At 36.0% G+C, this 18,196-nt stretch overlaps 1 protein-coding gene across 1 annotated transcript; it reads left to right on the top strand.

Moving 5' to 3' along the window:
- The first annotated feature begins 5,869 nt into the window (after positions 1 to 5,869).
- Positions 5,870 to 18,188, top strand: LOC122316696 (diacylglycerol O-acyltransferase 3). The gene is made up of 3 exons (XM_043133424.1): positions 5,870 to 5,914; positions 16,175 to 16,623; positions 17,277 to 18,188. The coding sequence occupies exons 2-3, from the start codon at positions 16,216 to 16,218 to the stop codon at positions 18,051 to 18,053; spliced, it is 1,185 nt and encodes a 394-aa protein (XP_042989358.1). The 5' UTR covers positions 5,870 to 5,914; positions 16,175 to 16,215; the 3' UTR covers positions 18,054 to 18,188.
- The last annotated feature ends 8 nt before the right edge of the window (positions 18,189 to 18,196 follow it).

Below are 18,196 nucleotides of genomic sequence, written 5' to 3'. Positions count from 1 at the left end.
TTCTTATAAAACAAACAACACCAACAGAATAAAAATAAAATTGTAATTACTAACTCTAATTCTAAAATAAATATGTTACTAACTCTAAGCAACATACTAACAGTCTAAGAGAATCAAATTTGCCTTCAAAAAAGAAACAGAAAAAAAAAACCATTCCCAACTTTCCAAGCATAGATAATGAAATTATGCATGTCTCAAAAGCTTAAAATTAAAAGAAAGTCTAAAAAAAATAACACAAGAAGACTAGAAGTGATATTTAATAATTTACATCAAAAGCTCTAAAAAAAGCCATAGCTCTCAAATATGAAATAATAGTAGCAAGTAGCAACTGTAAGTTGTAGCATAAAACATTTACATGATAAATTGCATCAATACAAATTATATAATTATCCTCCTGGCAGGCTGGCAGCTCCTACATCTTTTATCTTAACATATTTTTTAGTCTTTTATCTTGGCATACTTTTCAGTTTTGACAATACTCTGTAAAGTGTAAATAAAGGAATTATTATAATACAACTAAAAAGTCACATTTCTATATGTAAAACAAAATTATGGGGAAAAGGCAAAGAACCTTTTTCTTTTCTAGCAAGGTAAGCTTGAAGAGATGAAATACTTAAGACTTAAGAGTGAAGAATGCACTTAATCTATAATAAAACACAGTTTAACACCACAATTGTTATATATACATGAATACACCAAAGACTTAAAGCAAATAGCAAACTGAAGTAATTCATTTAAAAAAAAAGAATTATATGTAGTGAGCTAAAGTTCCATAACTGTGTTAAAACTAAAATAGCTATAAATTCATAATGCAAAACTAAAATGCATTAAATTGAGGTGAGGACATAAACAAAAACTTAAAACTATTTGAGAGAAAGACACAAACTAAAAACTAACAAACTAAAGCAGATTCACCTCATTTACTTGCACTGGTTGTAAACTTTGTATTTTACGCCTCCATAGAATTTTCACCCTCTCGAACAAGTTCTATATGATAAAGAAACAAAACTTTTTATTATAATTTACATAACATATAATATTATAGATCATAAAAATTATAAAATTAAATAAATAAGAAATATACTCATATCAAACTGTCTCTCAAAATCCTCCACCTCATCCATTAAAGTCCTAAGGCTGATTGGAGTGGAAGAAGAACGCAGCCAATTCTGTACACAAATGAGACCCTCAACCATCATCGGAAATAAACAATTTCGGAAAGGATTAAGTACACGACCCGCCATGCTAAATGTAAATTTAGAGGCCACTGTAGATACCGGTATTGCCAGTACATCGCGTGCAACTTATGAAAGCATTCGATATCTAGGTGAATTAACCTTCCACCAAATAAGAATGTCAAAACTTGCATTATCTTTCTCACAACTTTCAGTTAGGTATCTATTAACCTCACTCTTACTTTCCAAAGAGTTTTCTAACTATAACCGTTGCTTAAGTCGGGCCATTCTTTGTGCTATCCTATCCTTAACTCTATTAATATCTATAATATTTAACTCTTCACGTAGGGAACTTGTGTGCTACTGTTGTAGACCAGAATTGCTCCCTTCTTCATTTTCAGAGTATGCCTCAGACATGCGGGTTAAAACATTTTTCAACTTCCAACTCAAATCAACCACTTTTGTGGGATCATAGACATACATACATTCTAATGAAAAGTCAAAATATCACATCTTGTACTGAGGATCAAGAATAATCCTAACAAATAATAACATATTCATATTATCCATGTCACCCCAATATTTTTCAAACTTATTTATCATATTTGTGGTCATTAATCCCACCATGGGGTTTCCTTCTTCACACACCAAATTAATCGCATCGGCTATTGTAATTAACTACAAACAAAAGGAGTTGCAAGTTACATATTGACCCCCCCAAAATTTCAAAGTTGCATCATAAAATAATTGAAAAAACCTTACAAACAACATCACCTTCTCCCAATCGCTATTATTGGGAGGCCCTAATTTTTTTTATGTTCTCCTACTCACCATATCATCGTTATCATCGTCTCCAATACTATTAAGGAAGCCCGAATCTTCTTCTTTCAACTGTTCAAAAGCTTTTTAAAATTTTAAAACCCTCTCCAACATAAGATAGGTGGAGTTCCACCTAGTCAGTACATCTAAGCATAGGCCACTTTTGCATATAATCTCTTTTAACCCAACACATTTCATAAATGTAGTCCACCTTTGAGGTGAAGACTTAACATATTTCACAACACCTCTTACCTTCGCAATAGACTCATCAAAATCCCTCAACCCCTCACGGATGATTAAGTTTAGAATGTGAACACTACATCGAACATGCAGAAATTCATGTTCCAAAATAATATCCCTCTTATACTTGGTTTTTTCCTTCAAATAAGAAATTGCTCTGTTATTAAAACTTGCATTATCAAGTGTGATTGCAAGTACTTTTGATCGCCCCCAATCATGCAAACACATCTCTATGGCCCTACTAAGTGCATCATCCTTATGATTCTCAACCAAACAAAAAGAAAGAATTATCTTATGTAGATTCCAACCATCATCAATGAAATGTGCAGTGAGACACATATAATTAAAATTTTATACGGATATCCATATATCCGTGGTGAGGGAAATATATTACCCTTGAAAAGCACTTCTCAACTTATTTTTTTTCCCTCATATACACACTAAAATAGTCATTCACAACTGTAATACGAGGTGGAATCCCTACCCACTTAGGGCAAATAATAAGCATAAACTTCTGAAACCCTCCCCTTCAACGAACCAGTCCAGTTTTATAATTGCTTCCCACTGGACCTAAACGGCGATATTTTCTATAATGCCTAATATATGATTCCAATTCTTTTCTTTTTGGTATATAAATTTAAAAAAATATGTAAATTAATAAAATTAAGGTTAAATAAACTAATTAATGTGGATTATTTCATTAACTCATTAAAAAAATTAATTAAACTTATATTGATGATGTTAATTGCTAATTTATTACTAACTTAGAGACATAGACTTATAGTATATCAATGTATTAATAAGCTATATTAAACTTTTACATGCAAATTATTTTATATGATCATGAAACATGATTCATAGATGTAGATGTTAATAAACTATAATCAGTTAATGGTGAATTGATGATAGGTTAGTTAATTGATATCATATATTTATATTAATATTTATAATTGCTTTATATTTGCTTACAAGTTTCAACTTAGGTATTTTACAAAAAATTTATCTAGTAACTTTAAATATTAGATCATAGATGTAGTCTTGTATATGTTAAAAATTAATAGTAATATAGTTAATGGTGAATTGGTGATAGGTTAGTTAATTGATATCATATATTAGTTAATTAAAATTTACATTAATATTTATAATTGATTTATATTTACTTATAAGTTACAACTTAGATATTTTACAAATACTTAATCTAGTAATTTTAATTAGATCATATATACAAATGTTAATAATTTGTGAATGGTGAATTGTTGATAGGTTGATTAATTGATATCATATATTAGTTAATTAAAATTTACATTAATAATAATTGGTTTATATTTAATTACAAGTTAGTAAGTTACAAGTTACAACTTAGGTATAAAAAAAATTTATCTAATAACTTTAATTAGATCATAGATGTAGATATTAGTAATTACTAATTAGTTAATTCACCTACTAATTAGTTAATGGTGAATTGCATTAATTGATAATAATTAATATACATTAGTTAATTACTAGAATATTAATTTAAATTTAAAATTTTATATTGTTAATGGTAATAGTTTATATGAAAATTACATAATTAATTATACAATTATTATATGAAATAATATATATAATATATTTATAAAATAAAAAAAAAGACACATTTATCTATTCGGTCGGTCCGGTCAGGGAAAGCCACGGACTGAGACTGGACTGAAAACCAAATTTCCATTATTGATCGAGACTAACTGACTCTAAGGTCGGTCCGTCGGTCCGGACCGAAACAGTCGGTCCGGACCGAAACAGTCAGTCCGGACCGACCGCCTTTCAGCCCTAAATATGACTAAATTTAAAAATTATATAATTTTAAATTTGCTAATGCATACTTTATGAACAAGTCTAACAAATTATAATATATGTTTACATATACACAATTTGTAAAATATAATTATATATATATATTTATGTTTATATATATAATATATAAGGGGTGAGGGGCAGGGTTGGACCGTCCCCATCCCTGCCCATACGGTGCAGGATTGCTCGCCCCACAATGCGGGGGCGGGGCAACAGGGTGCAGGGCCCCGCTGCCCACTATGGATTACTGTAGCCTTTCAGATATTAATGGCCCACCACCTACCAGAGAAGCCCCATTCAATCTGAGCATTAACTCCTTCCCACCAAACTTTTTCCCATCAGTCACTCAAAATCATCACATCTCCCAATTGATGACAACACAGCCTCTCTTCACCTTCCCCTTAGCTTTAAATACAGAGGCATTGTCTTCTCGAAGGATGAAGATCCAAGGGGCGATAATGGGCTTCAAAGCACTACAGTGGCAAAAGGTTGGGCCTTCTCAATAGGGGCCATTGACCCACCCTACTAGCTAACCTTGATATTTTCACAAAGCCCACTGGATCTCATGGCCCACCAGCTGGTCAATCCCAAATGAATGCTCAAGCACAGCAAACCCAATGGAAATGCAGCTCTCCTTTCAATGCCCACATCCACACGCACAAAAAGCAAAATGACCTAAATCTCCTCCTCACTATCTTGTATCAGATGGTCCACCTGATCTCGCCCAAGTCGGGCCCTCAACCTTAATTCGAACCTCTATCGACAAAGAAGCCTGGGCCCACCATCCGATACGTGGCCACGTACAAATCCTCTAGCCCGGATGGGTTTCAAGCCCATTCTGCAGTACCAACCCCATCAAAGAGTTCGGTGACTCTAGTTCCTCTATCAAACATTGAAGCTCCACCAAAACAAAAAATGCAGAAAATTTCAGAGGAAATCAACCCACAATTAGCATCTATTGCTCAAGAGATCTACAATGAAGAGAAAGAGGCAGCTCTCATGCTTTTATTTATCAATTCAAAGCCCTTGGGGAAAGTCAAAAAATCTAAGGAAGCTACAAGATCCAAACCATATAGCAAGGCAACACCAAAGGTATCGTCGATTGGAAAACTCAAGAAAGCTGAAGAGATAGGCTCTAACATGCTTCCAAATTTCCCATGAAGTCTTTGGTATGGAATTGCAATGGACTAACCCACCCCAATGCAATAAAAAATATAAGGGCCTTTATTAAAAAGTATAATCCAGATATTATTTTTTTGTTGGAAACCATGGTGTCTAATGTAAGTACCCCTACTATTGTAAATAGACTAAATTTCTACCATTTTATAAATGTCCCTGCCTTGAAAAAAAAATGAAGGCCTTTTGTTATTATGGCCACCGGGAGTGGATATTAGGGGTGTATTGAGAATCGGCGAACTGACCTCCACCGACGGCAACCAACCGTCGAAAGCCGGAACCGGCGAAGAACCGGTCAGCTGGCGGTAGAAATTAATGAAAACCGACTTCAATTGGCTCGGTCCTGGTTCAACTACCCAGAAAACTAGTAAACCGACCGACCTAATATATATATATATATATATATATATATATATTATATACCTTATATAAAATGGCGTCGTTTTGTTTAAATGTGTGAGCAAAACAAAATTAAAGCCAACGACATTGTTTGGTCTCAACCAAACGGTGTTGTTTTGTTGGGAATGGGGTTAGGGTTACCTTCCCCTTCCCAGTTCCCCCCCTCCTTTTCCCTTTTCTCTCTTCTGCCGCCCCCCATTCTCTCTCTCTCTCTCTCTCTCTCTCTCTCTCTCTCTCTCTCTCTCTCTCTCTCTCTCTCTCTCTCTCTCTCTCTCATGTCGTAGTCATTTATGCTTGCAAACTCGTGTTCTCTCTCACCATCGTCACGGACTCACGTCCTTCTCGGCTCCTCCTCAATGTCACTTGTCGCTGCCAGCCACCATCTCCTCCACTCTCATCGACAAGTTTCACTTCTAACATAAGCCTTCAAAATTTCAAATTTCACTTCTTCAATTCCACACTCCCACTACCCTTTAGTTCCCATCGTCATTCCCAATCTCCTTCTAGGGTTCATAACACCACACAATGCACACATAGACTCTCGATTGTTTGCCTGAAATTTGTTGATCCGATTGAAGAAATTTGTTGAATTTTATTGTTGAATATTGAGAACCGATGGAATGCTGATGAACCGAAGGAAACCAACCGAAACTACACCGGCTAGTTTTCCCACTTTTTATCGATCGGTTTCGGTCGGTATCCTCCCCTAAAAATCATGTCGGCTAGGTTTCAGTTTTGGACCGAAACCGAACCGTGATGATCAGTTTTCACCCCTAGTGGATATTGAACCGGTCCATGCTAATACTAATGGTATTTCTATTTTGGTCTACTCTGATCCCCCTAATCATCTTTGGTTAGCTACTTTCATCTATACCCCAGTTCAAGGGCAACACAAAGCAAATTTTTGGACTCTTTTGGATTCAACTCACCGTTCCTTTCCAAGCCCATGGCTTTGTATTGGCGATTTCAATGACTTGTTAAGCCAACAAGATAAAGCTGGGGGCCTGCTAGTCACCTTCTCATCCATCAATGGATTAAAATGCTTAATGGATTCACAGAAGCTCATTGATATTGGTTTTTCGAGATCCATTCTCACTTGGACAAATAATCGTCATGTAAGTGCAGTAATTAGAGAACGTTTGGACCATGGAATAGTAAATGCACATTGGTGCCTATTTTTTCCAGATGCCTCTATTTAGTACATAATATCATTGACCTCAGACCATAATCCTCCATTGCTCAACACTATGAAGATAAGTAAGAACGCTTCTCCCTTTAAATTTGAAGAATTATGGAATCGAGAACCTCTCAGCAATGTTATAATCTAAGATGCATGGCACCAACAATTCAATGAGAATCCTGCCTTTATTCTCTATAGCAAGATCAATGAAACAAAAAAGGCACTCAAGTTTTGGAACAAAATCCATTTTGGGAGAATACAAACGAACATCCAGCATATTGAGATGGAGCTAAGCCAACTTCAGAGTAATTCACCAACCTATGGAGTTTACAAAGAGAGAAATCCCTTCATCTCAAACTCCAAGAACAACTTAATCATGAGGAAACTCTTTGGAGGCAAAAGTCAAGAATAAACTGGCTCACCACAGCAGATTTGAATATAAAGTTCTACCATTTGTCAATGACAATCCGCCGAAGAAGCAACTGGATCGATTCCATCAAACTGAGTCCAAGTAACTAGACAATGGATCAGGATATTACTGAATCTTCTTTCATAAACTATTTTAGATCCATTTATATTCTTGAAGAATCTTGAGGATCTTTTTGAGAATCATATCTTAGGGGACGAAAATGAATTCCTAACTGCTTTGCCTTCAGAAGTTGAGATTTATGGAGCTCTTAAGCAAATCTCAAACCATAAAGCTCCAAGTCCTAGTGGAATGACAACCCTTTTTTTAAACATTACTGGCCAATTATCAAAAGAGATGTGATTGTATCAGTCCAAATTTTTTTTAGAAGCAAAAAACTTTTGAAACAAATTAACCATACCCACATTGCTCTCATTCCATAAATAGTAAACCCAAGCTCCCCTCAAAATTTCCAACCAATAAGTCTAACCAATGTGATGTATAAAGTCATTACAGAGATCCTTGTAAACCGTTTAAAGAAAACCCTTCCAAGCATTATTTCCCCTTTTTCAAACAGCCTTTGTGCTAGGTTGAAATATTAAAGAAAACTCCATAATCGCCCATGAGATGTTCCATCATCTAAAGCATCACAAAGAGAAAAAGGGTCAGGTGGCTTTAAAACTAGACATGGAAAAAACTTTCGAGTTTATCAAATGGAACTTTCTTTTTGTTGTTATGAAAGTCTTGGGCTTTAACTCAACCGAGATAAATTTCATAAAGGAATGCATATCGACGGCTTTTTTCTTTATTCTTATTAATGGATCCCCAATAGGTCTCTTCAAAGCTCCAAAAGACTTTCAGCAAGGTGACCCTATTTCACATTTTCTCTTCATCATGTGTATGGAGGTCCTTTCAATACTACTAGCTTGATCAGAAGCTTCACAACAATTGGAGGGTATTAAAATTAGCAAAGATTGTTTTCCAATTTCTCATCTTCTCTTTGCATATGATTTAATTATCTTTGAAAAAGTAAAGGAAAAGTAGATTCAAGCCATCAACAATAATTTAGAGAAATATCAAGCTTGGTCAAGTCAACGCATAAACCAAAGTAAATCCTCAATTTTCATTACTCAAAATACTAGTCATGCAACAATAATGGTAATCTTGGCAAATCTATCATACAAAGAATCGACATCTAAAATGATATATCTGGGGATTCTGACAAGTTTTAGTCGATCCAAAAAATAGGACTACAAAGAGATGCTAAGAAAAATAAACGAAAGACTTAAAGGTTGGAAATCAAAAATGCTCTCTCAATCTTGTAGAACTATGCTCATCAGAACTGTAACAAGCTCCATTCTCACATATCAAATGTCAACGCATATGCTTCTAAAGTCAATTTATAAGTCTCTGAATACTAGTTTCAAGAATTTTTGGTGGGGAACTTTGAAAGACCAAAAGTACAAGTTTTGTCTGAAATCCTGGAAAACTATTTGCCAACCAAAAAAAGATAGTAGTTTGGGATTACGACTAATGGAAAACATGAATGTAGCTTTGTTAGCTAAGACGGGATGGGAAATTAGGCAACCATATTCTGGTATTTGGCACAAGTTTTTATAAAGGAAATATCTTAATACAAGTGCCTTTGCAAATGCAGTTATAAAGGCCACTGACTCAAACCTTTGAAAGGAATTCTTAAGACCCGACCCTTGCTGGAAATAGGTATGTGCTTCCAAATTACAAATGGCTTGTCTGTGAGAGCTTGACTCGATCCCTGGATACCTACTCTGAAAAACTTCAAGCCTCTTCCCCTAAAACATATAGCTGATATCTTGCCAACTCTCAAAATCTCATATCTAATTAATTAGGCTAATAGTTCTTGGAATCTTCCAAAATTACTATCTCTTTTCCAACAAGATAGCATCAAAGAAATTCTAAAAATACCTTTACCCCATTCAATTCAAAGATCGGATTGTCCCATCTAGACCAAAACTCAAAATGGGAGATTCTTAGTCAAATCTACTCACCACCTTGCCTCCAATATTGCAAACACTAGCTAGATAGCCATTCCAAATATCCCATGGAGAAAGATATGGAAACTTAGAATCCATGACTGCCATAAGCTCTTTTTATGGAAAATCTTTTGGGACATTCTTCCAACAAGAGAGAGATTAAAAAGATTTATTTCAAGCATCCATTCATTTAATTGCCCTCTTTGTGATGAAAAGGAAGATACCCGTCTACACCTCTTTATTGAGTGCCCTATAACTAGAATTTTGTAGAGCCAAAGTAGATGGTCATTAAATCTCTCTTCCTTGGCTGTAAATTCAATGAATGGCTGGTTTCCTTTCATATTAAATCCAAAGCTAAATCTCAGCCTTAGTTCCCAAGAAGAACAACCTTTCAAAATTTTTGCAGTTTTGATTTTAGATTTTATATGGCGGCTCTGGAACGATCTAGTCCATAATCAAACGAAGCTCTCTCGCCACAAAGCATTGCAGTAGTTAAACCTCTCATACCAAAAAAATCTACAGGCATGGCAAGAAAAGATCAACACTAAAGTTGAGAAAAAATGACAAAAACCATTCACAAATCAAATTTGTATATCTTTCGATGTTGCTGTCAGAAATTCATTCTCAACGACTTCAGCAATGAGTAGAAACTCAAAATGGGAGGTTATAGAAATTTGGATTGAGAAAAATCCTACCACAACCCCAATGTTTGCAGAAGTTTTAGCAGCAAAGTTGGCTTTCAAAATGGTGAAGCAACTAAATTCTCCTTCCATCTCATTAGTCGGAGACTCTTAGTTAGTTATTTCTTCTATCTATGAAGAGAAAGCTGTTTGGAAAATCTCCCCAATCTCTAAAGACATTGCAAACTCTTTGAAATTTCACAAAGATTGGAGTTTCAAAAAAATTGATTGATTCCAAAATCGATTCGTGCACTTAGTAGTGCAATGGGCCGCTACCAGCTCTTTGTTTGGTAGCATTATTTTAGACTAGTATTATGTATATTGATAGTGAAAAAGACCCTCCTTAGACGTTTGTATTGTTTTCTTTATCTTTGATATGCAAACTTGCTTAGAAAACAAAGAAGTTATTATTGCATTATACCATCTAGTGCCTAGATGGTATAAATCGGTTACTATAAATTACAGTTATTGCGATTAAAGAAGTGAGAGAGAGTGAGAGAGAGAGAGAGAGAGAGAGAGAGAGAGCTTGAGACCCCAACCTACATCTTTAACCAACATCCACCCTAAACATTCTATCACAACCCCCAGGAGATTTGCCCAGGACCACACCTTGACACGACTCATGAAGAGTTAAGAAAGTCACATGACTAGCTTGCTTGCATGCCTTGGCTTAGACCATGACACGCAGCGGGCAACCGTGGAGGCTACTGGGCGTGTGCAAACCATGTGTGCAGGCTTGCGCGTGGCCTTGAGCGTGCACCTGCGCGCATGCATACGTGCCCCTGCATCACTTAGCAAAGCTAGTGGCGTGCCCCCACAGGTATGCCATCCAACGCAAGGCACCAACCCGTACTTTGCAGATAAGGCTAGTGGCGAGCCCTCACAGGCATGTCATCCAGTGCATGGCTCTAGCCCGTGTGTTGCAGGCGAGGCTAGTGGCATACCCACCAGGAATGCCAACCAACGAACGGCTCCAGCCCGTGCCTTGTGACCCCATAGCCCAGACCGTCAGCTTGGGCCATGCATGCTCATCACCCAGGCCACCAACCCGAACCATGCAAGACCACCGCCCAAGCCACTTGACTGGGCACCACAACAGCAACACGGCATCACCTTGTGCCCATCATCAGGCCTAGGCTTGGCACCATGCCATGCCCTCCACTAGCAGGCCATGCACAGCGCCATGCCGTACCCACCACCAAACCAACACATGGCACTATGCCACGCCATGCAACAAGTCGCGGACCAGACCATGACTAGCCTAGCCATGGACCATGCACCACCTTAGCCCACCATGGGCCATGCATGCCACGACCACCATGGCTAAATTATCATTTTTATTATTTTTATTTATTTTATTTAAAGACTTGATTAATTATTATTTCATTTGTTTATTTATTTTATTTTATTTTGCCTAGGGACCTTTTGGGAGTTTCCACTTTGTAAACTCTATAAATAGGATCTTTAGACATTTCATTAAGATCTTTTAGCATTTTGATTATTGAGTGGTCGACCATAGGGTTGGAGAATTTTCATTTTCGGTGCTTCACGCACTTGGGCTCTTTTGGGATACAATTCGTGAATCCCCAAGGAGAAGATCTTCACTATGCAATTCGTGAATCCCAAAGGAGAAGATCTTCACCATGCAATTCGTGAATCAGTGTTGGTTCATTCTAACCTTTAATATATTGAGGTTTCCTTTCAATTTCTTGTGCAATTCATGAATCAAGAATTGTTTGGTTCCTTTGTTATTTTCATTTTCTCTTTTTGTATTCTTGTAGATTTTGTTGCTTGATTTGGAGTGTGGAGGCCAAATCCTCCATCGGGGAATTCGGATTTGTGGTGTTCTGCTAGATCTCTTGTATTCATGTGATTTCTCACATGTTCATAAGATTTCTTGGAAGTTATTTGAAGAATCCCATCTCTCAAACATCAATTTCGGCCAGTCTATCCCTTTGCCTTTTCCATTACCTTCAATTGCCTCAAATCATAAAACCCTAGCCTCCCATCAAGCCTTACACGCCCCACATCAATTCCCATAGCTAAGAAAACCACAAAAACCCTAGATCTCACATCCCATAATTCGGCCATAGCCTCCTTGGCTTAGCCGAAACCCTAGATCCTATAATTTCGCACTTCCATTTTTCCCTTCATCATTTGATTGGTCAATTTCCTTAATTGGCTCACTCAAATCTCATAGTCCCACCAAAACACATTTTCTCTATCCATCCTACCCATTTTCGGCCAACCCTTGCAATCCTAGATCTCTAGATCTCAAATCCTATTCTTTAGAAATTTCACAATTCCTACCTTTTAGGATCTCACAAACCCCATTTGCCCTAGCCGAACACACTCCCATAAGCCTTGGCCGAACCCCTCATCCAACCTAGCCCCACTCACTCAGTTCTAAACCCTAGTCAAGATCACCCTTCATCCAATCTTAGCACACAAGTGGCGCCTAGCACACCCAAGGTCACTAGCCGTGCGCCATCATCACCCAAACCGTGATCACCTAGCCCAAACACCATCCATACTTTTCACCATTAAACCCTAGCCTCACTTCACCCAAGCTCCCATTGGGCTACACGTGATCTACACCAAATAAAGGAGTCTCATCGGTCACTAAAGGAGCAACAAAGCGATGATCGAACCCTTAGTGTTTGGAGGCTTGACCGAGGTCTCCAACACATTCACCGAGGGACAAGCACGGCTCCTCCCTCTTCTCCTCAATCTCTACAGTACCTTTTCCAATTATTTTTTTTTCTCTCTCTTCAGTTTACCTCTGGTTTTTTCTCTCTTTCTACCAGATTGGAAATGATTGATCCATCGCATTCTAGCTTGAGGATTGCCACACATGCGCCTTCCACTATGTTTGTCAATCGTCGATCTTCAAAACACCAGTGGAGTTGCAAAATGATCGTCGCGTGATTGCATGCGCCACCTAGATGTGGGACTTTTTGACGCGTCGATGTATTTTTTGGCCTCCGACTACCACACGTGCAGCACAGCTAAGTTCCCCACTGCTGAATCCTTCAAGTCTTGGTCCCTTTGCCCTATCTCCATCAGTGAGTATAGCTCAGATGCTAACTTTGCCAAGAATTCCTCTAAAACTCCGTCAACAACCTTGATAGTTCGATTCTAACTATCTGGTTATGTTTCAAATTTCCCTAATCGAGAAATTAGGATAAAAGGACATGAAGATCTTCTTCAACGACTCTAGACTTGATAGTTATAGTGCCTCTTTCACCATTTGGCAAATCCACCAGTTGAATTTTATAACCACTATTATAGTTGCCCCTCCTTGGTTTGGCCTAGGAAAAAGTGCCTGGACCCAATTTATTTTCCCATTGCCCATTTAATTTTTTTTTTTTTTTTTTTTTTTTGTATGTATTGCAATTTCAGTAAAAATGGTTTTCAAGGTCTCCCAATCTCAACTCTTATATTCTCTCTTTTAATTTCGATGTGAGTTTGTTGAAAAAAGAAAGTTATTGTTGCATTGAATTAATGGGGACTACGACCCATAGCTATTATTGGCACATGCATAAGTACCCTTATATAACGAAAGCTTTTACCTGAAATAACTATTGCTTTAAATAAAGTGTTAAACCTATAAAAAGATTGTATAAAATAAAGTTTACAAACTGACGTGATTTAGTGTGATACATTAAATATACTTGGCAATAAAAAAAATTTACGATCAACTTACCATATCAAATTACATTACTTTGTAAATTTTATTTTTATAATATTTATTTTTTGTAAATCATGTATTTCTCTCCAAAGAATGTCCGGTGGGAGTGTACTTCAGTCTCCGCTTCATGTTTACTGAAGCTTACTTTGTATTATCAGTTTGAAACTTATGAAATAATTAGTAAAATAACATGATATCCAAACCATTTTAAGTATAATAAAAACAATACGAAAATGAAGTTACTACTATTACACAACTATACAATAAAAATATTTTTTTTATAAAAAAATTTTTTGAATTTTACTTTTGACTTGATATTTTTAAATTTTAAAAATATTATTATAGAGTTGTGAAATAATTATAGTAGTATCACTTCTTAAAAAATGAGTAATGTTAGAATTTATTCTCGATTATGTTATTTTCAATCGAAAATTTTTAAGCAATGTCATATATTTGCCATTTGAATAGACAACATCTCAAAATTTTATATATCAGTTAAAGTTTTGCTACATACACTCACTTTTACGTACTCTTTGCACATTCTACTGATATGATTGACCAAAACAATTATTTTTTATTAAAAAAATGTGCAACAAATCACATTAGTAGAGTGCACAAAAGAGTACGCAAAAGTGACTACACATAGAATTTTTGTATCATTAATAAATGTAATTAGCATCATAAGAAAAAATCCAATTAAATAAGGGTGTAACCGGTCCGGTTTAGTCCGACTTTAGATCAAATTTGGGACCGAACCGGTATAAACCGATTTTACATTTTCAAAAACTAATTTCGCACCAATTATCATCCTAAACCGATTCTTCCGATTTTACCAGTTCCGGTCCGTTTCAGTCTAGTTTTTCAGTTTTAATTTATTATATTATAGTATATAATACTATAGTGATTATATATTGTAGTATATTATAATATATATTATAATTGTATTATGGATTATAGTGATATATTATAGTATATTATAATATATATTGATATAGTATTAATATAACCTTTGATATGCACTATATAATATTAGTATAACTATTAATACAATAAACTATAGTGATATAAGATTTTAAAATTTAATATTATATTAATTAGTAATTTATCATATAATACAAAACTATTTTATATATAATTATATATTATATATAAAAATTATATATAATATAAAAAATTAAAATATATATATGAGCCGGTTTGGTCTAATCTTTTCTGATTTTAGAAAAAGAAAAATCGGAACCGGACCCATTTTGACCGATTTAAAAAAAAATAAAACCAGTATTAAACTTAAACCAAACTCAATATTGGACCAAACACACCGGTTCAATTAAGTCCTGTCCGATTTATCTGTTGACCAATATTTTTTTACACCTCTATAATTAAAGTCTATGCTTTTATAATTGAGAAAGAATATGCAACCAACCTTATTAAATAGGAGGTCATACTCCTAGATGTGAACAAATTGTTCACAGATTTGAACGGTGGATACCAACTAACTATGAAATACAGTTGCACATTTAATAACAAGGAAATACAGTTGAAACCGTGGAAGGGGATTGACTTTCCCTCATTCTTATTTGATACTTCTAGTGGACCAAAGAGGGATACTAGGATGAAGTCTTAACACCACACAGTTCTATCAAATTAATATATAATTTATTAATTTTTTTCTCTTCTATTTAAATATACATATATTTAAGTATTAAAATAAAAGGATAAAAATAACAAAGAAAAGTTATAGTTACCATCCCTACACTATATACTATATATAATTTTTTTTCCTTATCAAATGTATGGTGTATGGATGATGAGTAGAAAAATTCATTTAGTTTATCAAAAATAAAATAGAAAAAATTAAAAATTATGTGTAATATATGGTATAAGAATGCTGAATAAAATAGCTCAATAATAAATCACATATATATTTTTTTATATATTGGGAGATGAGGGCAAACCCATGATCTCTATTAAGGAGATATAACTCTTGTAACACCAAGCCATAGGCCGTTAACATAAATCATATATTAATTAAATGAATGTGAATGAAAATCTAGGATTTTCATTTGAAATTTATCAATAACAAATAAAATGACTCATTATTTTGAGTTGAGTAAATTTTATAATCTCGTAATATAATATTAGATAATTAGAAATTAATTATTATATTTTATTTAAAAATTTATTATCTAATATCACTGAAAGGACGAGAAAAAGGAAAATGATGAATAGTTTTTTTCTGTTTTGGTGAGTGTATTTCCGTCTTTATGCCATTCACCTCTTCAAAACTTTCAAGTGCCTACATGGCACCACGCGTGGCACCACTTGGATCACATCTGAACCGTCGGGTTTGCTTACAGAATTACACGACGTGAAAGGTTGGCCGCGTTCATAATCCAAACGACGAAAGGGCGTGGCGAACATAAAATTGTCACAAGCCTCCAATTGCGAAACCGCGTCATTATCTGTCCAATAGAAAACACCCACGTTTGCAACATATTCGCACGTTCCCCCACTCGTATAAACCAACTGGACACCGTTCGCAAGTTTGTCCTTCCAAATTCCAAACTCTCTCTCTCTCTCTCTCTCTGCGATTACACCGCCAAAGCGATGGAGGTCTCCGGCTTATCTTTCCGGCGGATTCCGTGCTTATCCGGCGGTAAGACCGATACCCGCTCTTCCAAGCCGTCTATCTCCTGCGTCTCTGTCGGTTCCAGGAAGCTTCGGGTTCTGGGTTTTCAACAGTCTAGAGCTCGCGTCAGACCCAGAAAGGCGCATGGGGCTATGATCATGAATTCTGGGTTCTGCGATAACGGGCATATGCGATACTATTACGTGAGCCCCATGTGTTCTGGGAAGAAGGAGAAGAGTGTGAATTCGTGTTCTTCGCTCGCTGCTAAGAAAAAGTTGAAATTGTTCAAGGGGCTGGCCGAGGACCTGGCTAAGTTTTCTGATATGGGCTTTGGTTTGGATGCTCACGACGGGTTGGCTGCTGATGTTCAACAGAAAGTCATCGCGGTATGTATTTTTTATAACATATTAATTTTTTATTATTTGGGTGTTTAGATTCGAACTGTTTCTTGGGGATTTCTTCTGTTTAATCTTTTGCGATCGTATTTTTGGTGGTTCTATGTTTAATTAGCTCGAAGTACGACGAGATATTTTGAAGCCCATGAGCTACTTGCTGATTGATCCGGAATTTGCGTCAGTTTTATGTCAATCCCTTTCAGTGATGAGGCATTTACATAAGTTTATCCGGCTCGATTAAATTATAACAAATTAACTAATAACTATGACTCTTGTCCTCCATTACGGCTTTGATCATACAAATTGGTTGTACTGGTTGCCCCGCTTTACATTATTTAAAGTATTTTAAACTGGTTACATCTTAAAAGAAAATAAATTAAGGGTTTTTTTTTTTTTTAATAGTGAATTTAATGGCATGGTTCTTGGAACTATTTTGTTCTTTTTTTGGAGGAAGTAGCTTTTTTTCCCCTGCGTTTTTCGATGGTGTTGTGTATGTATGTTTTGGTGGAACTGAAGAATCACACAAACAATGTCCAGATGATCTGGCTTTTCTTGCACAGGGCTGAGAGGAAATATATAGTTTGTGTTGCTGATAATTGTACCTACCGGCTTTATAATTTAGATGTCCATTTTGTGTTATTCAGGATGCAGTAGAGGTATTGATGAGTCAACTGCAACATCTGAGAGCGGCGGAAGAATTGAACGAAAGGAGGAAACAAGAGAATGCCAAGCTTAAAGACAGACAAATGAATATTATGCTTGATTGTGAATCATCATCATCTTCATCCGAATCAAGCGACAGCGAATGTGAGGACGTGATTGACATGAGCTTCCTGAGAAGTGAACCTCTTGCACAAGCAACACTACCAGTATTAGATGAAATTCAATTAGTTTCTCAAGAAAATGGAACAACGTTGACCCTTCCTAGCAGGCTGACCCAAGAAGGGAGCGCAGTTCTGTCAGATGGTTTGGGGGATCTCAGATCAGAGAATGAAGTAGAACCCTGCACTGGAATTGGTGCCAGTTCTAGCAGCAATAGCTTTGGCCATAATGACAGATGTAGCTCAGTGACTGGATCATCGGCAAAGAGGATTGAGGTTTGCATGGGTAATAAATGTAAAAAATCAGGAGCTGCTGCATTGTTGGAAGAATTTGGAAAGGTAATCGGTGTTGAAGGTGCTGCTGTTGGTTGTAAATGCTTGGGCAAGTGTAGAGATGGCCCTAATGTGAGGGTTTTGAACAGCGATTATGGCAGTGAAGCCGAGGGGGCAGATGTTTCTGTTAGGACTTCATTGAATCCCTTGTGTATCGGAGTTGGATTGGAGGATGTGGGTGTGATTGTGGCTAACTTCTTTGGGGATGAACAGAAAGACTCTGGTCCGGCAGCGGTTGCGGCAGCATCTTCACAGAACTTTTTATAAGTGATGTGTGTATTTATTCAGTTGCATGCGATGGCAAGTTTGCATTGTGACTTGAATTCATAGAGATCTTTTTATACTATAGTTTAAATCTAAATACTTAGATTGCAGTTGTGATGAAGTTTATTTGACATTAAATTTTCTCC

Source organism: Carya illinoinensis, chromosome 1, assembly GCF_018687715.1.
Source record: "Carya illinoinensis cultivar Pawnee chromosome 1, C.illinoinensisPawnee_v1, whole genome shotgun sequence".
Taxonomy (NCBI): domain Eukaryota; kingdom Viridiplantae; phylum Streptophyta; class Magnoliopsida; order Fagales; family Juglandaceae; genus Carya; species Carya illinoinensis.
The sequence above is the reverse complement of the archived record's forward strand: the minus strand, read 5'-3'. Positions and strand labels throughout refer to the sequence as shown.